The following is a 25244-nucleotide window of genomic DNA, read 5'->3' as shown; positions in this document are numbered from 1 at the left end:
GAGACAATAAGAAAAAAAGCAAAAGATTCATCCTTAAATGAAATTTCAACTCGGTTCACTGAATTACCCAGTTTCAGAGGCTGCTTGTTCCTCTTGGATAATTAGATGCCATTTTACACATGGAAAACTGAGTTGAATACTTAAACCTTAGTCCTCATTTTATTTTGTCATCATTTCTGGAGTAGCACGCAGTATAAGGCTTTCACATCTAGGTGAGGTGGTGCATGTTTGTAATCCCAGCACTTGAGAGACTTAAACAGGAGACTTAAACAAGTTCTAGGCCAGCTTAGGCTAGGAACTGAGTTCAAGACCAGTCTGAAATACATAGGAAGATCCTGTCTCAAAAAAAACAGACCTTCGAGTGTCACATCATTGTGTCTAGGCTTGAAATTGTTTGAAAGTAGCAGCAACTAACCCTAAGACTCAAAACAAAAGAAGTAAATGATGTTTTCCTGATGTGTATTTCCTGTTCACCATCTCGACTCCGTGTTTTAGAATTTCCATGATGAAAATGACACACCCCATAAAACTCTCCAAATAGCTTTTACCTATGCTGATCTGTTAGTTCTTTTCTTTTTTAAAGTTTATGCAATAGTTTTCACATCATTTTTCCACTATAAATTCAACATGAGCACATTGTAGCACATTTCCACTAGAGGAAAGGGGTAGTAGGAAAATCACCCATTATCTCCTTTTTCTTAATGTAGCCACTGATGGAATTTTCATTCTCTTTGCAAATTTTTTAATGTAATAATGTGATCCTTTAAGTTTTTAATGTAAAAGTATTTGAAAAAGCAGAGAATAATACAATGAATTTCCATAAGCCCTCTACCTTGAGTCAACAACTTTTGATAATGTCAGCATCATGACACTGTATCTTTGATTATAGATGATGCATCTCTAGAATATCAGGGCATTCTCCAACACTTTCATAAACCTAACATAAAAAGCAATGACTTGGTAATATTTTCTAATAACCAGTTAAAGTGTCTAGGCCCAGATGATGCTAGTAAACTTACAGTTCTAAATGGCCTTTCTTTTTCTATGTTTTTTTAATCTTTGTTTTTCCTTTCCCAGTTTTTAAGCTAAAAGTTTCTTTCCCCTTGTACCACATAGCCAGGTTCCTTCACTCCAGTAATAAATGAATTTCTAGTATATATGCATGCACTACATTGGCAATTGTTATATGTTACTTTATGAATAATCTTAAGGTATTGTTTAACATTTCTTTATTCCATGCCTCTCTAGCCATGTCTTATATCATTGAGGTCGGGAGCACATTTTATTCTAATCTGATTTTCCAGGTTGCTGAACAGTATAACATACATAGTTAGAGCTCAAACTGTATTTGCTGTTTAATCTCTGATTGCTCACTTGATAGTTATATTTTTCCTTCTATACTTATCCCTCCAACTAATAATATAAGCTTTAGGCTTCTCACTTCTGACTTTCTTCCTGGTTTGTGTCTTTCTTTGCCTCACACCTGTGTTTTAGAAATTATGGGAAACTTAATAACCTGAGATAATTAATTCACTTTAAAAACCAACTAGTGGTTAACCTTCCAAATGGAGGAATATACTTTTTTCCCACCCAAGAAATTATGTTTTATTGCTTCTTGTGAGTACAGGATTAATATTTTTACATTTTCAGAATATTTTACCATTAGTAGGCCTCTGAAATGGAGATGTCAGATCATTTTCCAAGGATCATTTAATTCTTAAGCACACTGCCAAGAGAGTGTTTGGTGGTGTGGTGGTAGTAATGGAATTTACACCTGTTTGCTGGGAAAAGGGCCAAGGCAGTCAGCTGATTTTTACAGAAAGTCACTGGAAAGTCATTGGGTGGTCATAAGACTTCAGTTTGGGCTGCTGATGTAGTGGGAACTCTGTTTCAGAGGTTGTACTGCCACCCTGGCAAGACACATTGCATATGGCACATGCTTTCCTTACTAGACTGCTCTGTGGTTAGTATTGAGTAACTACACAAAGGTAGACTGCAGACTTTTTATAATGACATGTAGCAGGGTCCAGAAAAGCATTCTGAGTTACATACAGAGTTTTAGAGGACCATGTTAGTTTTTAAATTGCCTTACGGCAGAGACAAGTCTCCTTAAAAGGAATAATAACAACTACAATAGACTAATATTTACTGAGTGCTTTCTGTGAGTCAGGTAACTTTCTAGAAACTACTCTGTGAATTCATTTGGTCCTCACAACCAAAGGTGCCTTATTCTGAATTTTAAAGATGAGGAAACTAATACAGAGAGAGTAATAATCTCTTGGCCACACAACTAAGTCATAGTGCCAGTAATCAAATCTTTAGCAGTCTGGTGGCAGAACCCTATCTTTAGCCGTGCCATGCATCTGAGTGGTAACAGAAAACATTTAAAACACATGTGGCCACCTACCAAATTACAAGTCACAATTATATGGATTCCATGGGAAATAGCAGAGGCATGAGCTAGAATTAAGTACTGGTTTTAATCAGACTGATGACAAAGACCAAGTAGTCCAAATTTTAACTCGGACTCAGTAATAGTTAATTTATCATAACCACCTCCTATTCATACTTTAACTCGGTTTAGATAGGTCTTAAATTGAACACGAGTCCCTCAGGCCACAGAATGAATGAGTTGTATGTGAACATAATATTTATTGAGTTACCTTTAAGATCCTAAGTGAAATTTTTGTTAAATCATATTTGTGTTTATGTTGGATATTTATTTAGAAGTCCACCTTGCCTGAAATGCCTTTTGAATCAAATTAGAAGTTATGATGTTGTTATTCAAGGCCTGCCTGTAGTCTTGCCACATACCACTTTGAACTCTCAGAATCATTTCTGCCTTGCATTGATGACTCCTGACTCTCACTGCTCATTTCTTATGTTTCTTCTCTCACTCGGCAATGCCATCCTCCCTTTCAAAACTTTTAGGACTTACCTGTTACGGTGCTGGCCTTCTCTGTTCCCTTATAAAAGATACATAAAGTTAGGCATGTTTTCAAGGTGTCTATAAAATCTACAAGAGCTAGAACATACTTAAATTACTGGATAATGACATTCTGACTCATGATTCTGTACAACATGAGGAAAAGATTACTTTATAGCAGCATACAGAGGATAATCAGGAGAGATACTGACTGCAAAACTCAAAGCATATGCCTGATTAACTAGGGATCAGCATTGTTATGGAATTCCAAGTAAAGACCAAACAGAACATGTTTAATTTTGGAAGAAACTAATTAAAATTAGTTAAGATTTTTATATGGATAAACACTTTACTGAAAGATAAAATTGAATTTATTTACATATTGTAAATAAAGCAACTGAGTCTTAGAGACATTGTCAGATTCACAGTTAATAAATATCAAATCTGTAATTCAAAAACATATATTAGGTTTCAAATTATGTACTCTTACTATTGTATTAGATAATGTTAATTACTACTTTGTATTCTAATAAAAGGTATATGTGGGTACAATGGTGCATACCTGTAGTACCAGCTATTAGGCTAAGACAGTGTTATTCCTTGAGCTCAGGAGTTCAAGTTCAACCTAGACAACATTATGATTCCTCACAAATGTGTGTGCATGTGTCTATCCTGTTAGAGCATCAGAGCCTCTGTGAAAGGCTTAAGAACCAAAAGAGTTAGACAAAAAGAGGAATGAAGCAACACAGGAGTTGGAGAATCCTTGGAGAAGAGAAGAGATTAGCTAAGCCAAGAAGAGCTGCAGGAGTGCTGGAGGGAGGCAGAGATCTTAGAAAGGGAACTGAGGAAGTAGTTCAGGAGTAGTGCAGGGAGGATTTCCCTTGTGGGAGTATGATGAGACACAAGGCAGAAAAGGCCAAGGAAAGGAGGACCTTACGACTAGAGCTAGAGTTACCTATAATTAGTAAGTGATCAAAACAATGCTGGATCAGAAAAGTACCCATGCACCAGCTCAGAAAATAATGCTTAAAAAGAAGAAATGATGAGCCAAATGTTGTCCAACATTCTGCTAAAGAAACAACAAGAAGTTATATCTACAGTTCCCTTTTGCTTTAGTTTGAACAATACTAAACTCTAGATTGAAATCTTTTTTTCCGTTTTTATAGGAGCACTCCAGAATCCTTTCTCTATTGTTGTGATTTTGCCCCTGAAGCTGTGGAGCTTATAAAGGTATGCCTTTTATTTCCTTTAAAAAGAGTCCATATGAAAGTAATTTATTTGCTCTTATAGTGATTATTTGAAATGTTTCTGGATCAAATGTTATCTGTAACCATTTTAACTGAACTTTTTCAATTTCTAAGGTTATTAACATCCATTGAAGTCTAAGATACAAATTGCACTAAAACAATAGAAGTTGTTTTGAGTGTTAAAGTTATCAAGGGATTGGTAGACCTAGAAAGACCAGCACCACATACAATGACCTACAAAATTCAGACTCTACACCTGCCCGTGGCTAACCTTGCTCCAAACAACTTGTTTAAGTATAGAGAAAATCAGTTAAAATTAGAATATTCAGAAAGATAAAAAAAATTCCCCACTCCTAAAATTGAATGTTTAATTAAGTCCTATAAGAAGAGCTTATTCATATTTGGATCTCTAAAGCCTTATACATTGTCTGAGCATAGTAGGCACTCATTAAATTAAAATATTTAAAATATGAAAATCTAGGGTAGAGGATAGAAGATGATGAATTGGTAAACAGCAGAGAAAGATCCTCTCTGAGTGTTGTTCTCCAGACACTAAAATATAGCAATATGAGGAAGACAAGAAAGAGGTAAGTGAATCCCTTGGACTCAGAAAGGGTAAAGAGAGAAACTTCAAAGGAAAAGAGGGAGATAGATGGTGGCACCTTCTTCCTGAGACAGGACTCACTGTGCAAGAGGAATGGTTCAAACCTGAAGATGCATGGTAACCCCAGAGGCCTCCATGGAGAGACGTAGCTTTGGAGGAAAGTAGTGGACATGAAGGACTACCCTGGCTGCCAGTAAGTGCTGAAGGCTCAGTTGTCCTGCACAAGAGAGCTATTGGTCAGGAGCAGTCTTGGAGAGAGGCTGGCAGAACTCAAGAGTGACTGTTGGCTCCATCTAACAACTCCCAGGCATACAGAAGGTACACAGATGGCTGCAGGCCAAATGTGTCTGGTCTTGGCTAGAAGGTACAGGCTGACTGAGATTACCCACTCCCCACCAAAAAGCTACTTGCTGACTTGCTAGCTTGCAGTAGCTTTTTGGTTGGCTAAATCAACACTGATCAGTACTCTATCTCCACACATTGTCTACCACTGACAGCAGAGACAATCCTGGAAATAAAGGTTTTTTTCTCTGTTTCTGTCTCATTTGTTTTTTGTTGTTTGTGATGTGGTTTTGTTTTTTTTTTGTTTGTTTTTGTTTTTTCTCCATTGTTTGATCTTGTTTTTAGATGAGTGCGAATGTAATTTCTAGCCTCTTTGTGGTTATTGTTCTGTTCTTTTTATTTCTTCTTTCTCTTTTTCCTGCTAGCCTTCTGCACCAGATTTCAAGTTAGCCTGATCCCCTTTTGTCTTCTAGTCTTACTTCTAATCTCTTCCTCTTCTACCTCTGTATTTTAACCCTATTCCCTGTTTTCTTTAAGGAGAAAAAGGAAAAAAACAGAAAAAGGGAACAAGTAATACAAAATTTAAAAAATAAACAGTAAGAAATCACTAGTTAATAGATTACATATTCTCATCTTAGAAATAGTTGTTCAAGTTACAAAATTGAAGCATATAAAGTGGACTTTCAAACAGTGAGAGTGCAAACAGTTTTGTTCAATGATCCAAAAACACTCAATAATATGGTTATCTATCTTATACACTCAAACATATATGCAGTTATAACCTTTAGAGCACTTTCTTTTCTTTTCTTTTGTACAATGACAATTACACATTTTGAGTTTTATTACTCCCACAGTTCTTATTACTTTTTTTGAAGAGAGTAAAACCAAATGCAACATATCAGAACAGAGTGAGTCAAATCAAAAGGATGGACATAATAGATAATGTAAAAACAAAATATAAGGTGATCAACAATGGTTACCATACTGTCTCTTGCTATTTTAAGAAGAGTTGGCAGTTGTCATAAAATTGAACTAAACAGTAAAGAATAAAACCAAAGCATTGGAGGCATTACAGGATTTTAAAAGAAAATAATAGTCAACCGGAATGGGCGTCATAATGATTCTTATTGTCTTCACAGTTATGCCTATACTTTTGAACTTGGTACTATCAAGCAAGGCAGAATAGAGGAAAATCAGTCAAAACAAGATGGTGAGGGCAATACAAGATTTCAAATCAAGTTAATAAGAAATCAAAGTAGGTTACTATAATGTATCCTGCTATTTTTTATTTTTCCCTTAATTAAAAAAATAGAAAAAAGTAAATAATTTTTAAAAAGGGGGGATTGAGATAAAAGAGGGCATAACAACAGAACAGCACAGGTCAAATCATAACCATTTAAGCAAAATAGTGTTTCACCACAAGATATCCTGACATAAAAATAGTTACCATAGTGTCTCTTTCCTTGAAATCTTTGAGTATAACTTTGTATACTGTAGCACCAAACATATCAAGACACTATAAAACCATTCAAGAGAATGACATTATTACAGGGTATTTAGAACCAATTAACAGAAAATGAACAGTGGTTTCTATATAAACTCCTTGTCTATAAAAGCTTTTGCTTATATTATCATATATAATAAAATCCAGTAAGATACAACCTTTTAAGACCTATGGAGACAGAACAATACAAGTTTGATGGGACTTCAAAACAAGATGATACTAAATCAGCACTAGCTATTATGATATCTTGTTTTCTCTAAAATAGCTGTTCCTACCTTCCAGTCTTCTCTGCCTCATTTCTGTTGAGCTCTTTTTCTGTCGTTTGTTGTCAGTTTGTCTTCTTCATTTTGTTTTCTGCTCCATTCATTGTGGCCTCTCTGCCACTATTTCTGGAATCTTGGTATTTTCCTTTTTTAGACTATTCTGCAGTATTCTCTGTAGAGTTGAATTAGTGGTTGCAAATTCCCCTAGTTCCTCTTTATCCTGGAAGCACCTTGTTTTTCCATCAGTTTCTAGGGACAGTTGTACAGGATATATCAATCTTGGATGGAGGTTATTATCTTTCAAAGCTTGAATTATTTCCCCCCACACTCTTCGTGATTTGATGGTTTGTGCCAAGAAGTCTCCTCTAATTCTGATGGGTGTTCCCTTTTAAGTGATCTGTTTCTTGTCTCTGACGGCTTTTAATATTCTGTTCTTATATTGTATTTCTGGAATTTTGATTATTATATGCCTGGGTGTAGCTCTGTTTGGGTTGTAGGTGGCTGGAGTCCTGTATGCCTCATACATCTGAGTATCTTTACCATTTGCTAAATTAGGGAAATTCTCAATCTCTCCCTTATTCATTAAAAAAATTATTTAGTTATTTTTTATGATTTTTTTAATTAAGGGGAAAAATAAAAAAATTAGCAGGATATATTATAGTAACTTTTTTGATTTCCTACTAGCTTGATTTGAAGTCCTGTAATACTCCCACTATCTTGTTTTGACTGATTAGACTCTGTTCCGTTCTGTATGATAGTATCAAGTTTGAGGGTATAGGCAACTACGTTGAAGGCAATAAGATTTACTATGATGCCCATTCTGGTTTGACTATTATCTCCTTTGGAAGTCCTGTAATGTTTACAATGTTTAGGTTTTATTGGTCTTGTTCTCTACTGTTTTGTTCAACTTTATAATACCTAATGAGATAGACAATTCTTTTTAAGGAAGTAAGAGGCATTATGGTAACCATTGTTGATAACCTTGTACTCTGTTTTTACATCATTTCCTATATCTATCCTTGGTTTTGACTGACAGCTTTGTTTTGCCATATTTGACTTTATTCTCTTCCAAAAAAAAAAAAAAAGTAATAAGAACTAAAGAGGAATAAAACCCAAAATGTGTAAATTTTGTTGTAAAAAAGAGGGAAAAAAAGTGCTCTAAAGGGTACATCTGCAAGTGTGTTTAGGGGTGTTAAATAGATGATCATATTAATGTTTTTGGTTGGATCATTGAACACAATTGTTTGCAGTCTCACTGTTTGAATGTCCACTTTGTATGCTTTGATACTGTCACTTGAGCAACTATCTCTAAGATGATAATGTGTAATCTATTAACTGGTGATTTCTTACTGTTTTTTTTTTTTTTTTTTTTTTTGTAGTTCTGTATTACTTGTACCCTTATACCGCTTTGTTTTGTTTTATTTCGTTTTTTCTCTTTTTCCTTTTAAATAAAATTTTTTTAAAAAGGCAAGTCTGGCTGGAAAAAATGGAGAACTGATGTGTTAAAGAAGGCAAGTACAAACACACAAAAAAAATAAATTAGGGAAGTTCTCTTGGATTATTTCTGTGAATAGCTTTTGTAGTCCATTTGTTTGTGTCCCCACTTCTCTTATGTTCTTAATTCTTAAGTTATAGATCCTCTTATCATCTTCTAGCTTTTGTATTGTTGCTGTTTTTTTTTTGTTATTTTTAAGAAGTTTTTCATTTCATGTTCCCATATTACAAATCTGCCCTCTAGTTCAGATAATCTATCCTTAGTTTCTTTTAAGCTGTTATGTCAGTTTTTGATAGAGTTTTTAGTTTCCTGGTAATCTCTTTGAACCTGCTTCACGTATTCTATGCTTTCTCTATTTTCTCCATCAAACAATTCTCCCCTTTTTTTCTGTTCTTCCATTCTGTATCTATTTTTTCTTGGGCAGTGCTTAGCATTTCTCTAACTATTCTGCTTATGTCTTACTTCAGGTCATTAATAACTTTATTCCTGAATTTGTCTGTGAGGCTCTGGAGAAAGCGCTTTATGTCTATTGGTGCCGTGACTGCTATTTAATGTTTCTCAGGATTGGGGGCCGAGGACCCTTTCTTGTTGCTCCCTCTTCCCATATTCTTTGTTCCTTATATATAAGCATATACAGGAGGCCCAGCTTCCTTCCCTGTCGGCCACAGTATGTTTGAATTGCACTGGCTAGGTGTTTCCGCCCACCGCAGCACACCAGGGAGACACAGACCTGAGCAGTCTATGCTGGGCCTGCCCCTCCAGGTCAACCTACCAAAGGCTTCACCGGTAGGGTGCACCTCCAGGCGCTGGAACCTGGGTTGGGCTAGCCTGCTGGGTCTCAGCCAGCGGCATCTGGCAGGCCAGGCACTCCCCACCAATCCTGCTTAAGAGGGGGGATATAGGACTGAAGTCACTATAGCATCTCATCTGCCCGGTCCGAGTATGTCCTCTGCTGAAGCCTCCTCTATGGAAGGGTCCCGATCCGCTTACCCACTGCATGTTGATGCAGGGCACCCGGCCAGTCCCACTCCCAACTCCATTCAACGCTTCCCACTCTCCGAGCTTTTGCACCTCTCTCCCCGCTGTGCCGACCGGGATGCAACAGTGGCTGCAGGAAATTCAAATCGCAGTTTCCAGTGGCCCGGGTCCGGCTTCCGTGCTGAGACCTTATCTGTTCCTGCTGTATCACCTGGATTACGTTTCCAGTTGGTTTCTCTTAATTTAGTTCATTCCTGGGTCGGCAAAGAATATCCCCCCTTGCCTAGGACTTCCTGCCCAGCACCATTCCTGGATTTCAAGTGCGGTTTCTCAGAGAGCCTCTGAGGCTGCTGCTATCTATCCGCCATGTTCTTCCGGACTCCAACCCTGTTCCCTTTTAAATTTTAACCCCTGAGGGTAATATTGACATATTAAGGATTTATAGATTGCATATAATTTTCTGGCCTCTTAGATTTTTTTCATATAACCACAAATCTAGTTCATATGGTTACCTCAGTTTGTCATTTTCTAGACTCTCATTGATGCTACTGTTATTTCTGATGGTACCACTTTAGCCTAAAGTGGCATAGTTGTTCTAAACAGCTATTCTTCCTAGTATTCCAATACTGAGACTGACTACAGTCATAGAAAATACTGTGGCACAGTGCCAAAGAACCAGAGGCTAGACCAAACAGAAAGCAGTTCTCATCCATTGCAAATTGAAGATGTAGGCTCTTGCAACACACTCAAACCCAGAAACCAGTTACACCTGAAAGATACCTCAGAGACTAGTCATTTCCTAAGAGTTCTGAATACTAGCAATAAAACAACCCACCATAGGAAATTTATAGGTGTTACTCCAGGAGTTAAACTAAAAAAGGAAATGAGAAGACACTTAAACAAAATGCAACCCCAGACATCCACTTCACCAAAGACAAACCCAGAAGGCAATGACATAGGACAATCTAAAAACTGCCCACCTGGTCTCTCTGAAGTGATAGCAACAAAGCAATGAAATGAGGCTATAGAAAAAGTCAAATCAAAGGGCTGGGGATTTAGCTTAGCGGCTAATAAGCACTTGCCTTGCAAGCATGCAGTCATGAGTTTGATCCCCGGTAACAAAAAAAAAAAAAAAAAAAAAAAAGTGAAATCAGAAATAATTTCTCAGATAACTGCAGAAATGGTGTCCATAATGAAAACCATAGACTCTATAACAGAGAAGAAAAAAAAACCAGAGGAATTTAAGAAAATTGTGGAAGCCATGAATGCTCAGCATAAGAAAGAAATGTCATCTATAAAATAGATTCAAACATATCTAGGAGAATAAAAATTCCATTGAAAGTATTCACAGCAAATTAAGCCATTATGAGGACCGGATCTCAGATATAGAAGATAGGCTTGTGGTTAGCCATCATAAAAAGAAAGATTTCTTAAAAATAGCAAGGGACCATGAGAAATCAATCCAGCAGTTGCTAGAAGAGGCAGAGAAGATAACTTACGACTGGTTGGATTCAATGAAAAAGCAGGAGATAGCATAAATGATATTTTAAAAACTTTACAAATGGCATGGCAGAAAACTTCCCTGGTAGGGAAAAAGAACTGAACATCAGATAAGTGAGACATTATCGAACTCCAACTAGCCACAATCAGAAAATATCTACAGCCAGGCATATCATAAGAGCTAGAAATTTAGCACAAGAATAGAATGTTAAAAGCTGTTAGGGAAAAGAAACAAATCCCCTATAAATAAAGCCCATCAGAATCACAGCTGACTTCTCAATACAAACCCTCAAGTCAAGAAGAGCTTGGAATGAAATATTTCAGATTCTAACGGAAAATAGCCTTCAACCTTCAAAACTAATGGAGAAATAACACACTTCCAGGATAAAGGACATCTGAAGAAATTTTGACCAAAAACTCAGCACTCTAAGATGTTTTGAACAACATTCTAGAAAGAGATTACAAGTACTATAACTCCATGAACCCAAATAGAACAAATCCACCAGGCAAGGCAATCCACCAGGCAGTTAAACAGAGGGAAGGGAAAAAGGAGGGGGAACCAATAACAGGAAAATAACGTAACACAGGACTAGAAATTTAGCTCACCAGCACAAGCACCTGCTTGGCAAGTGTAAGGTCATGAGTTTGATCTGCAGTATCCACCCCCACAAAAAGCATGACACAAACGAATCAATACATGTCAGTTATAACCATCAATGTTAATGGTCTCAATTCATCAATCAAAAGACACAGACTAGCAGAATATATTAAGAAGCAAGATCCAACAATATGCTGCATACAAGAAGCATATTTAATTCAAAAAGAAATTCATAGAAAGTTGAGGGATGGAAAATAATATTTGATCCTTTTGACTTTCAGGAATCCAGATAAAATCAGGTACCTATTCTATTTGCAGACAAAGTGAACTTCAAGCCAAGACTGATGAAGAGAGACAAGGAAGGTTACTACATCCTTATAAGGTGAACAATCCAAGAAGAGGAGATAATAATTATAAATATATATGCACCAAATACCAGTGTACTCAAGTATAAAAACAAATTGAATGGACATCAAAAAATCAAATAAGCACTAATACAGTTGTATTAGGGATCTCCACATGAAAGCAGCCCTAAAGGGAAATTTATAGCAGTGAATACTCATATTAGGAAAACAAAGCAAGCACAAATAACTTAACAGTGAATCTCAAACTTCTAGAAAAAGAAGAACAGGCTGAGCCAAAAGCTTGTATAAAGAAGGAAATTATTTTTAAAAGACCAGAAATTAATTTATTGAAGACTAAGAAAACAATACAAAGAATCAGTGAATCAAACAGTTGGTTCTTCAAAAGATATAAATAAAATTTACAAGCCCTTATCCAACCTTATCAAAAAGAAGTAAGATGAGACTCAAATCCATACAATTAGGAATGAAAAGGGTGAAATCACAACAGACCTTGTAGAATCCAGAAGATCATCTATACTTTCTTTGAAAAATTGTCTTCTAATAAGATGGAAAATACAGAAGAAATGGACAGATTCCTAGATATACATGAATTATTAAATTCATGAATCATGAAGATATAAAAATCTTAAATATTAATCAATGAAAGCAATGATATAATTAAAATCTTTCCAACAAAGAAAAGCCTAGACCCTGACAGATTCAATGCTATATTCTACTAGAAATTTAGAGAAGATATAACACTACTATTTCTTGACTCTTTCATGAAATTGAAAGGGAAGCAATACTACAGAATTGATTCCTGGAAGCCAAAAATAAGAGGCCAAAAGAGTTAATAAGATCCAAAATGTAAAATAGATATTCTAAAATGGGAAGAAACTGTTCAAAAGGAAAGAGAAGCTAAGTATATATATATATATATATATATATATATATATATATATATACACACATAAATACATATACAAGATAGTTTAGACAGTTATGCTACTAATTTTTCTTAGTTCATTGAAAAGAAAAGGTCTGCAGGTATAGCTCAGCAGCACAGTACCTGCCTGGGAAATGTGAATCCCTGCGTTTGATTTCCAGTTCCAAAAAAAAAGAGAAAGAATGGTTTGTGCTAATATTGTTTGGACAATAAACATCTATATCTTGTACTCTGAATAACTCACGTAAAGATAAAAATATGCAGTGTATTACCATTGTTACCCTCCTATTATCTTGTTTTAAAATTGTGTTTTTTCTCTTTAAAATAAAAAATTTTTAAATAATAAAAGAAAAAGAAAGAAAATCTGGGACAGTCAGGAGGCTGAAGGCAGGAGGAACACCTCAAGTTTGAGTCCAGCCTTGGCTACATAGTGAGTGCAAGGCTAGCCTGGACTGCATAGTGAGACCCTGTCTCAAAGAAACAAACCAAATCTAGGAAGCTGTGCATGGTGGTGTCCAAACCATAATTCTGGCACTCTGGAGGGCTGAGTCAGGAGAATTGCAAGTTTGAGCCTAGTCTAGGCAACTTAGTGTCCTAGCTAGACCTTGTCTCAAAAAATAAACACTCAAGATGTGTGTTAATGTGAAAGTCTGAGGTTCAAGCCCCAGAATTCAAAAAAACAAAAAACTGATAAAACATTTGATACAAATTTAAAAATGCCTTAGACAATAAGGAAAACAGTGTATAATCCAGGCTTGTTGCACAAATCTTGAATGTTAGTGGTCATTACCATAGAAAGAAAAGACAAATTAATGGAAAATATATGGTAAACAGATAAATTAAGTAAAATTTTAAAAAATTAGTACCATTTAAAATTTTGATAATAATTCATTTTCCAAATAAAAAGGGGTAGAAAAATACACTTGTAATCGTACTTCTTAGGATGAATCAATGTAATGTGTGGATATATATCCTGATATTTTTTTTGTGTAGACAAATTGTATATGTTGTTACTTTAATGCAATTTTTAAGATTATAGCCTTATTGAAACAGTTCACGTACAATCTCATTTAGCGTTTTTGCATAGTTGCATAATTATCTGCATGATCTAATTGTGATTACATAGTGTAAGATATTTGTATTTTGAAGCAAAAGTAATGTGGAGAAAGCGGTGAAAGAATTAAGGACTGCGGCTGTGGCAGAGTGGGCAGCAGCACTGCCAGTGACTTACGGCTGCCCAGCTCTGCCTTTTAATCTGTACAAGGGTTGTAAAGAAGTCTGTTAGACTTAACGTTTTAGGGCTGCCTGAAATAAACTACAGAATAATGAACTGGAAATAAAGTACATTTAGATTTACATAGGAAAGGCTGGTGGGAGAAAAAGTTAAAAAATTGATATTTTATATTTAAAAAATTTGGGAATTCTACTAACTCCTTTTTGTTGGTTCTGTGTTCCTTAATAATGACAGTCGCACTCATCCTACAGAGCCGCCCAGTGTTCTGCCTTTGTTCACGATGTGTGTGATGATGGTTCACCCTACCCTTTTCCAGATGGTAGCCTGGATGTCATTCTCCTTGTCTTCGTGCTCTCTTCTATTCATCCCGACAGGTAAATGAAGACAAAGGGGCAAAGTAAATGAGGGAAGCTCCTCTCAGTGTGATTTTTTAGAGCTATCAAAGCAAAAATGGCAATTGTTGAATGTAGTATTTAGTGAACTACATTATGTATAGTATGCAACCTTTTAAATGCAGTTTTTCTTTTCTTCAGACTTTAAGAAAGAAACTGGTCAAACTACTTCATTAGTGAGCTTTCTGTCACTGTCAGAATGAAGCGAACATATTCTGGCAAGACACATACCTATTAAAAGTAACAGTGCTTCAAGGAAATTACAAATTCAGAGCAGGCTAATAGACTCCCAAGAGGGAAATTGTTCTTGGTGATCAGAAACAAACATCTTTGATTTAGCATTTTCCTGAATGTTCATGAAGGTGGACTATGTATGTAGCTGTTCAACTTCACACAAATCTGTTGATGGGTTTTTAAATTTTTGTTTTAGAGAAGCTCAGTTAGGAATTATGGATTATAGCAATTTAACATGTTATCCTTATACCTTAATGATCTAAGATGGGCCTAGTACCATCATATATACGCATATACGTGTGTGTGTGTGTGTGTGTGTGTGTGTGTGTGTGTTTGAATGTGACTGTTTCCCACAGAAACTAAGTTTCCATGTGTTTCTTTGCAATTATGAAGTCACTAGTGCTCTTTTTACATCCCTTCCAGAGATAAGCACTTTGCTGTGAAGAACAAGTTAGATTTCCAGATAAATCCAAAACAAGGTTGTATTTGTAGCTATCAGGTACCATGAAGCGTGAAGTTTTTCTCTCAATTTCTTTTCTGCTAATCTAGTCATCCATTGACAGTGTTCAGGTACTAGTAGAAAGACATCATCATTGTATTTTGTTTCCTTATATGAATAGTTAAAAGGATGGTATAGGTAGATAACAAGATTTCATATTTAGCACCTATATCAGGAAACATACAAATTCTAAATAAGACTGCAAAAAGGTTATTTGAAATTAATTTAGATAATGTATTTTCTCATGATTTAACTTGAATGTTAAAGAGGAAATAGATGACTTAGGAAGATTACCTTTATAGTAGTTATTTTTTTCTGCTTACTATGAAATAAATTCAGATGTGTCATGTTGATACTACTTTCTTACTTACATGGAAATGATTTTAAAATAAGGTGAATAATATGAGTATGGTGGCATGCACTTGTAGTTCCAACTACTCAGGAGACTGAGGCAAGAGAATCACTGGAGCCCAGGGATTTGGGAACAGCTTGAGCAACATAATAAGAAAGAATCTGTAAATAAATAAACAAATTAAATAAAGATGAGTGAATAGAAGGCAAGTAACAGTAAAAAGGCACAACAGTGTCTGCAGGATCATTTAAGATCATAGTGGTGGTTTACTCCCCAGAAAAGTTCTAGAAAAGAATAGAAGCTGTAGATTGGCATCTTGGAAAATCTAGGTTCAAATAATTGGCAAGGAAGTTAGTTAAAATAGGAAGAAAATAAAGGGGAAAGATTTCTTTGAGAGGAAACCTGTGAACAGAGGTATAAGCTGCCCAGAACCAAGCTCTTAACAGTTGGGTTTAAACAGGTACTTTAGATTAGGAAGTTAGAGAAAAGGATACTGGAAGGATTTAGTGGGGTCAGGTGTAATTCTAGGAGATCTACTGAGAAATAAAGTTTTGCTCCATGGGCTGAAGTCATGCAAGTTTTTGAGTAAGGAGGTGTTTTGACAAAACCATCATTTTAGGTAGAATAACTCATTGGTAATATGCCAGAAGAACTGATGGGAGAATAATAAAGCATGTTGGAAAGCAATTCTGTTTCTAGACTCAGACAGTTAGGGATTTGTACTGAGGGAGTACCAGTAGGAAACAAAAGAGAAAGACAATATCAAAGATGGTGTAAAAGGAAAGAAGAGAGAGGACACAGAATTTGATGACCACTTGGAGTGAACAGAGGAAGAAAAATAATAGTCTCTTCTTCCTGAGGTGAATGATAGTGTCTTGGAACTAAACAAATAAGAGAGAGAATGAGCTAATTTGGAGGATGATGATTCCAGTTTCAAGTGTATCATTTGGGATGATTCTGATACACTTTTTGTTTTGCAAGGAAAACAAAGCACCTTCATTTATTTTATGTCTCCCGCAGGACCATTATGCTTTGCTATAAATATCAGCAAACATCTTTTTTTTGTAGTTCAGCTTTTGATGCCATACATCAAGTTCTGTAAAGTACCCAGTCTGGTCATTTGGGTGATTTCTTAAAACTGTAAGCTTTCTGAATGTGATGATTAAGCAAGTTGGCATCTTGTTTTCCTTCTTTACAACATATTTGTTTTTGTTGCCTTTACATTTATGGTTTAGATTTCTTTGGCTTTATTGAGCCTTTTTTACTTTATCTCAGTAAGGTTCAGTCTGGCATATCACACAAGATTTCCACAAAGAAAGTATCTTACTTTGTTTTCAAAGGATGCAAGGTGCTGTCAACCGACTGTCTAAGTTACTGAAGCCCGGGGGAATGCTGCTTTTTCGGGACCATGGAAGATACGATTTCACTCAGCTTCGTTTTAAAAAAGGTAATAGTATATTCACTTTGGGGTTATTTTCATGTCTTTTAAAGAATGCTTTGTTTATGTTTCATATCAAGTTGCTTGGATTTTTATTGTTTTATTAAGGAATACCAAGATTTTTTCACATGTTTTTTAGGGCGTTGTTTATCTGAAAATTTTTATGTTCGAGGAGATGGTACCCGAGCATATTTCTTTACAAAAGGTATGCTAATCTACAAGATGAAATAATTAGCTATGAAAACTCTCTTTGGTTATTATTTGCAAGGCATAATTCAAAAGCTATAAAAATGAGACTTCAGCAGTTGATTAAGCATCCAGTGTCTTCATACTTTGATGCATATAATTTGCATAAAAATTTGAAAATGATCTTCTTACCTTTTAATCTTTTTCTAGTTAAAACTGCTTTAAAGAGTCACTTGTCTCACTCTGGTACTCAAGTGAAGGTATAGCATACAATTTTGGTGATGTTGTTAGCCTGGATATGAAAATAATTTATAATACAATGTAGTCAAATGAGGGAAGCTTTCTAAATTTACGGAAAATTACTTATCGCCAGTCAGTTAGGATACTTTTGTGTCAGTAAAGAAACCTATTTAGTTTCACAAGTTTCCTTCACCCAGTTGTATTAGGCCTTGTTTCTTGGGATAAATGAAATTTTCATGTTTAATCATTCTATCAGTATTCCATTGCTCCTTACCTTCCCCATACCCTACCCCTTGTCCTGTCTTTGACTGCTGTTTTTGTCTCAAAGGGGAAGTCCACCGCATATTCCGCAAGGCTGGATTAGTTGAAAAACAAAATCTGGTTGATCGTCGCTTACAAGTTAATAGGAAAAAACAAGTGACTATGCATCGAGTGTGGGTTCAAGGAAAATTCCAGAAACCATTGCACTGAACTTAAAATAGTTCCTAATTGATATTTTTCACATGACTGAAATATGTACCATACTAAGACATAAAACCAGAGGACTCTGCCACTTAAAGATTCTAGAAGATCTTTTGTTTCTCAGAAGATAATTAGTATTTGATCCCCAGTACCGATAAAAATGAAAAAGACAAAAAAAAAAAAAAAAAAAGAAGAAGATAATGAGAAGAAAATCTGTGTTTCTTGGTGTTCTATCACAAGTACATTCTGTGCATTTTAAGCACATATAAGTTGTTCTGCAGAAATGTATTATTTTATTATATCTTTAAAATTTGATATGTACATCTAATCATTTTGCTCTTTGAATTTTATAAGCATTCAATTAAATTTCTGATATACGTCATACTTTAGACAAACCATAACCTCCCACATTTTAGAAGTAGAAAAAAATCATCTTTATTTATATACACATTTATCATCTTCTTTATTTAAAGCATTTCACGAACAAACTCCCCCATTGTCATTTAACAGCAGAGAGGTAGTAGGCCTTGTTTTTAGAGAAAGTTACAAGCTCACGATAGAAATGTATTGTTTTTGTCTGTTTTCCCAAAAACTTTTTGTTTTTTTTAATTCAGAGACTAATGTCTGAAGTACACTTTTAGTTTCTTTGTTCTTAAAATTGAGAATGTATGGCCCATGCTAGCATTACTTTCAGGCTATTCTTATGTTTAAGATGTTTAAGTTGTTGTAAACTCTCTTTAAGACAACTGTCATGCTCAAGAAAATTCCTGTAGCAATTAGAAATTGGCTTACTCTGTTGCGTCAATAAGGACATATGTTGGCTTGCAAATTGCAGTTCGTTAAAAAAAAATGGAGTTTCTAAAATTGGTCTTTCATTATTAAAAATTTCATGAGTACTCACATTGTGCTGAAGTATATGGAATAAAACAATCAATGAAGACCTAGTCCTGTCTTCAGTGAGTGTAACTAGAATTGAGCTGGCAAAGCAAAAAATCATGGCATAAAATAACATATGAATAAATACTCAAATGAAGAGCTTGCCAGCTAGTGAATATTAATGTGAGTCATAGAATTTTGGAAGAAATGGGTACTTTCTTGAGAGGACCACAATTGGCATAATTCAGTTTAAACTGTTTCTCCTTCTTGAATCACTTGAAACTCAGATTCCTGAAGGATTTAATCAGTTCAACTTAGATTATGGCCATCACTTAACAGGCTGAGTGAGAGGAACTTGATGGTGCAGCCAGAAAGGATGGGGTTGGAGAAAGTTCCTCAGAGGAAAATCAACACACTTCCCAAAAAGGAAGAAGGATGCTGCTTTTTCACTACCAAAACATCTATCATAGTAATAACAGTATTCATGGTTCTAAAGAGAGAGCAGCTGTGAAAAGGAATAGGGGAGAATTGGGCTTCTGGAAGCGGGGGGCTGCAGGCTCGCCCTTGATTTTCTTTTCTTGGAATATTGTGAGAAGATGAGGCCTGTTTGGTGTGGGATGTTAATGATGAAGAACAGCAGAGAAGACGTGGACAGGGAGTTTCAGCTTATAAACAGCATACAATCAGTAGTAGGTATGTTGACTTCTAGTTCTAACTGGAGCCATCGGTGGTTGTTTGGTTTCTGTTTCATCCTTACCACACTATTTCTGAATCTGTTTAGAGGATTTGATGAAGAGTTGTCTGCAGAATAGAACTGAGTAAGATGAGAGATCAGTGGCAAGGAAGACTACAGAAAAGTTTTGCATAAACTTGCCTTGGTATCACGTCCTTAGAAAGACAAGTATCAAGGTTTCTATTTAAATATGCATACATCAGTAAATGTAAAAGCCCAAATTTGCCTGAAACTCTTAACTTAGTTTTATTTCGTAATTAAAGTCTGCATTTAAAAGCCAACCAGTCATGAAAGTATTACATACAAGGGCAGTTGAGATGTTAATGTTGCTATGGGAACCCCAGCAGATCTTCTTGTGTCTCCACTTAAAAATCATGGCCCAAGGTGGTTTTAAAAACAACAGAAGGTAAAATTATTCTCACATTCTCACACATGTAAATTGTACTGTCTCTCTCAGTTCTAAATAGGAGATTCAAGCCAGCCTCTTGACTGGCACAGTAAAATTCAGCTTCATGTCTTTCCATAATATATTACAGCATGTGAGTTAACCTTTAGAAGCTTCAAAAATACATCAGCCAAATTTGGACTGTGAGACACAAACTGAGCTGTCTTGGGCTCTGTCCAGCATAGACCTCCTCTTCCACATGGCACACCAAGGCTTTTCTTTTCTCCACATCCTCTTGTCCAGTCAGTCTTTCTGTCTCCGACCCTAACTGTGTCAACCTCATCCTTAGGGTCTGCTGCTGAGTAACAACAACCCCAAAAGGTATAGATTTATGTGGAGAATGGAAAGGGAAAGGCCTATCTGGAATTTTTCCTGTCAATATTAAGAAGTCATAAAGTGTTACAAATGTATTTTGTTAGCTTAAAATATTTGATAACTGCATGAAATTCTAATTTTTCCCTTCCCATTTATCAAGCTAGGACATTTGATTAGGTGGAGTCTAAAATTTAGAAATTATTTATCTAGCTAGGCATGATGTCATTACAACTGTAATCCCAGCCCTCTGGGAAATTGAGGCACAAAGATTGCAAGTTCAAACTAACCTGGGCAATTTAGCAACTTAGTGGAGGCCCTGTCTCAAAATAAAACAATGGAAAAGGGATCCACCAGGTAGCTTAGTGAGAAGGTCTGAGGTTCAGACCCATTTTACACACACACACACACACACACACACACACACACACACACACACACACCATCTTCTGAGAGAGCTAAATTTCAACAGGATCATTTTCTAACAGAAAAAAGGCATATTCTTTCATCTTGTAACATTATAGAAACAATGAAACATGTTAAAATACACCTCTAATTTTCTCCATTTCTAAAAATTAACTTTTGAGCATTGTCCAAATGTAAAAATTCTCACATGAAGAACTACTTCCAAAGGTTGCGAGAAAGCTGACATAACAGTTTCTATTATTATAAGTTTTGCATTTAGTATGTCACATTTGTCTGCGTTGAAACATCCAGTTAACATTGACTTCTGAGAACTTATTTGCTTTGCTTGTTTCAGTTCCATATGCTTTGTCTCCAAATTGTGAACACATCTTGGTTTCTACCGTTATGTAATTCTAAATCATTGCTGTAATCTAGTTTGTACATGAAAATTCACCCATCTGCAGATAGCTGCCTTTCTGAGAGCAAAACATAAAGCTGTCTGAACCATCTGGGTTGGTAAACTTCAGGTAGGTTAAATTCTTGCCCTAAAACTCCTATGCTGTATTCCTGTGGCTTTCTAACTCAGCAGAGTTCTGAAACCTGAATATATCATGCATTGTTACTTCTAATTGGTTCTAATGTTTATTATGCTCCTCACAAGTACCGAGAACTTCACATTTGCATAGTTAATAGACCTCTTTCAAAGCTTCAGCTCCTCCTTCCTGCCTCTGTTAGTCACCAATAGACTGCATGTTGTCAGAGCTGTTTTCCCCATTTGTGAAAGTACATTGTAAATTCTAGAGCATGAAATATATATGTGATGTATTGTTATAAATAGCAGCATCTACAATCTACAAGGTATCACACAAAATACTCAATAATACTTTTTCAGTGGTTTTATGAAACATCGTGAGAACAATAGTATGATGCTGTGGAAAAAGTGTTGCCTATAAATCAGACAGGAAGGTATGGGTTCTAGTTCCTACTGTTCCTACTGAGCTACTTTCCACTTAGCTCTAATTGCTTAGTATTGGTTATACTGTACACTGTATTTCATTGAATCCTCAAGCTTCTATGTAGCCATTTACCAGATGAGACTCGGACTCTAAGATGTTAAGTCACTTGCCCAGCAAGTCAGAACTATTGTGTGGCAGAGCCAGAATGTGGACTCTGAACTGTCTGATCCCTAAACTTCTACTTTAATCATTGCACTTGGAATTGATAGGGTTGGTGCTGCTAGGGAAGACATTAGAGAAGAAAGAGCTCCTGAATGAAGCAGACAGCTATCATAATGGGTGGGAGTTTGGCTCAGACAACCTTCAAGGTTATAGCTCCTAGACCATTTTATGAAAGAAGTAAAAGAAGTTAAAAATTGGAAAAGAAGGGAAGGAAAAGGAAATGAGGAATGACAAAGCAAAATCCTTTCAATCAGTTCTTTTCAGCATTCTGTGTATGCTCAGTTCTGCTCTTGCCCCAGCCCCCAGGCTTTGGCATTGCACTTGGCAAGCCTCCTAGCAGAGCACTCATCACTTGCATACTCCTCACATACAGAAAAAGCCATCCTTTGCTGTACAGTGGGGGAAACACCCTGAAAATGTCCTCAAAGGGATTCAGCTGTAGCAGCATTTAAATATGTAAAATCAGAGTGTGTCAGTAATAAAATATGAATGAAAACATCTTTATTTAAAACGTATGTACATTAATGCCACATTAATGCCAATTCAAGCATGAAATGTTGAACACTGCTTGGAATATGATTTGGGATTTGAGAGGCACAAGGTACCTTCAAGATGTCTTTACTGTAGTTATAAATATAATTAAAAGCAAAATAGTGGTTGCATCTTTATTTATCTATATTGTGGCCTCATAGCCACAAAGAGTAAGATGTATTTCATTTGCATATGCCTTGAAATACAATGAAATTTGTATTTCATTAGCATATGCCTTAAGTGACTGGGAAGAGGTGTTGAAGACAAAAATTATTTTTTCCTATGAGTATGAATCAGCAGTAACAAGCAAGTAGTAATAGTTCTGTGACTGAGGGCCTACAGAGGGTAAGAAAAATAGCATCAGATAGAAAAAGCAAGTGTGCCTGCAAGGAGACTAGGAAGCCCAGGGCCCAGCTCCTTTGAGCTCCATCTTGGGGGTCTGAGAGTACACTGAGCCTAACTCTGGCAAGTCAGATTGGCATGAGAGGGATGGAGCACATTAAATCCTCCAGCTGGTCAAAGGGAAGCCTACCTTCAGCTGCTGCTGAAGCTTGTCAGAGGCAGGCTACGAGGTACCACTACTTGGCTAAGAGCTTCAGACAACAGTTTTTGATTCTCCAGTGCCAGTGATTTCACAACCACTTAACCTTTAGTAAGGATTAGCTAGTAGCAGGTGAATGAGTGAATAAACGTTGACATTACATAGGAGGGGAGAAATCAATACTTCAAGAACATACTGACTTCAAATAGTCACAAATAAGTGTCCAGGTAGCTGTGTCCTTGGCATCCTAGGGATTTGTGTCTTTAACTTTGATTTTTCTCTAGCAGGTAGGCACTAAGTAGAGCCTGGGCCTCTGTGGGAAAAAAATGCCTTTCTATCAGATATTACCTACCAAATAAAATGAGCCATAGATTGCCTTCTGACCAGCCCCAAGAACTACTTTCTTACTTGGCCTGATGAAGTTTGTAGTCCAGGAAAAATAGGAATTTTGTTATGCTTATAAAAATTCTTCAGCAGGACCCTCAACCCATTGCTCCTTTGTGACACTTTTATTTCATTGCAGAAAAAGCACAAATTAATTATTTTCCTCAGTTAATCTTCAAGTGTTGTTTCAAAAAACATTGGAAAGGGGCTTGATCACTCTGCAAGCTTTAAGGTTTTTTTATTGGGAAAAGGCACTAGAACTATATGACCTGCTAAAATTAATAATGAGACATTGTTGAACCAATTACATTAGTGATTTTTTGTTTTGTATTTAATGTTGTATACTAAGCATAAGCAACACCATGCAATTGCACCTCATTTCTCTCACCTCCTTCCTCCCAAGAGGACCGTGTCTTCCTCCTGAGGCGGCCTGCTGAATACAATGATCCCTCCCCATACATCTGTAGTTGTGCCCAGTTCCCTTACGGGTGCAGAGACAGCAGCCCCCCAAGCAGCATTTGGAACTCTGAAAACACCTGAAAGAAAATGGCTGAGATTGCTAGCATCTGCACTGAAGTAAAGAGGGAATTTCTTTCTCCAAGGATAATTGCTTCACTCATTGCTCATACTTTTTCCTTCACTGCCTTTGTTTATTTTAATGCATATATTCTACTTTGAATTTCTGGAAGATGCTTTAAAAGTTTTTTTAAAAATGAAAGATAAAATTCAAGATCCAGAAGGGTGTTTATCTTCTTATCCTTCCCATGAATGTATTCTTAATCAACCAATCTCTCTGAGTGTCTCTTCATTTGCAGCTTTGTTTCCTAATAGAACACTTGGGCTCTGGAGATCAGTGAGACAAAGCTTCATTATAACCATCCTTGTTTTACTCCATTTCTTATATGCTTTCCCTTCCTAACTCACTCTCCAGGTGCTTCTTTCTCTTGCCAAATAGTGCAAGGAAATACTTTTGCAGATCTTTTGTTTACTTTAGAAAGAAAACATTGATCCAGGCTTTTCCATTTGGGAGTGCTGCTCATTTCCTGACTGGCCTTTAAAGTTTGGCTCAGCAGCAACTTGGGGATTTGTTTCCTACCCAGAGTGAAAGGAGCTGGGTACCCAGGAGCCCCAGGCTGAAATGGGATTAGAGTCTACTCATTCTCTGGGTAGGCACACATTTTCCTCATCATATTTTCCTGTTCCTGAAAGCTTTGAGCTTTGATGTATAGTCATTTAGCTTTATATGACTGACACACAGTAATTGTACTTACTTATCGGATACAGCTTTGATTCCCCCTTACCTCATTGGGGATCAAGCCCAGGGCCTCATGCTTACTAGGCAAGTGTTCTAACACTGAGTTACACCCCTGGCCCATAGCTTTGACTTTTCAAAGAGATTTTTAAGCTATGATGACATAGGTTTATAATCCAGTCTACTTGAGAGGCTGAGACAGAAGAGTCACAGTTTCAAAACCAACTAGAGCTACTTAGCAAAACCCTATCAGTAAATAAAAATGTTAAAAGGAGGAGGGGAAGAGGGCTCTGAATGGTACAGTGTTTGCCCACCCTGTGCAAACTCCAAGGTTCAATTCCTCCTACACACACATACACATTTTAATAGTGTGGTTTCGTCTCCAAATGCACACCAGCACTGATCATGGACACAAGGAAATTCTCAGGGATAAAGAACTACTTCCTGTACTCTGGCAGGCTGCTTAACATTTGTAGGACTTAACCTCTACCCCAGTTTCATTGCCAGTTGCCTGGCCTGGTTCTGTCACATCAGAAACATTTGTCTTGGGCTACCTCACCTAGTAGGTCCCAAGACTACTGAGTTCATGAATCCTTGGTAAAGACATGGTTGAATATTCTCTTATTTCATTTCAGTTTTTTAAATCTTTGTGTTTCTTTCTCTTTGGCACATTTATATTGATTCTAATTGTGCGACTATATACTATAATTATGTTTACATGTGAATGTAAATTCTTGGTTTATCCTACTTCGAGGAATTTATTCATAGTTTGTCATGAGGTCAGTACCTTTCTAAAAAGACAGGCTAGAGACCATACTTTTATATATTATTGTGAGTTTTTTTTTAACATTAAAAGATGTTTG

The 25244-nt window shown here is 36.3% G+C and overlaps 1 protein-coding gene and 1 long non-coding RNA gene across 5 annotated transcripts in view; one reads left to right on the top strand and one right to left on the bottom strand.

Annotated features, from left to right (window-relative positions):
- The window catches only part of Mettl8 (methyltransferase 8, tRNA N3-cytidine), a 142561-nt gene that overhangs the window by 64148 nt on the left and 53169 nt on the right, over positions 1-25244 (top strand). For 2 of the 4 annotated variants that reach the window (XM_063259269.1, XM_003478627.5), the window contains 5 exons: positions 4093-4156; positions 14156-14295; positions 16739-16845; positions 16976-17041; positions 17591-18668. In XM_063259269.1, the coding sequence (XP_063115339.1) occupies positions 4093-4156; positions 14156-14295; positions 16739-16845; positions 16976-17041; positions 17591-17733 (520 nt within the window). In that variant the 3' untranslated portion in view covers positions 17734-18668. Of the gene's footprint in view, positions 1-4092; positions 4157-14155; positions 14296-16738; positions 16846-16975; positions 17042-17590; positions 18669-25244 lie in introns of those variants that run through there. The other 2 variants (XM_013142629.3, XM_063259271.1) reach the window with 2 other exon arrangements.
- The window catches only part of LOC134478304 (uncharacterized), a 62882-nt gene that overhangs the window by 12168 nt on the left and 25470 nt on the right, over positions 1-25244 (bottom strand). The gene's annotated exons all lie outside the window — the stretch shown is intronic.

Source organism: Cavia porcellus, unplaced genomic scaffold, assembly GCF_034190915.1.
Source record: "Cavia porcellus strain 051 isolate PalLab524CR breed Dunkin Hartley unplaced genomic scaffold, mCavPor4.1 scaffold_12, whole genome shotgun sequence".
In the NCBI taxonomy this organism is placed as follows: domain Eukaryota; kingdom Metazoa; phylum Chordata; class Mammalia; order Rodentia; family Caviidae; genus Cavia; species Cavia porcellus.
The sequence above is the reverse complement of the archived record's forward strand: the minus strand, read 5'-3'. Positions and strand labels throughout refer to the sequence as shown.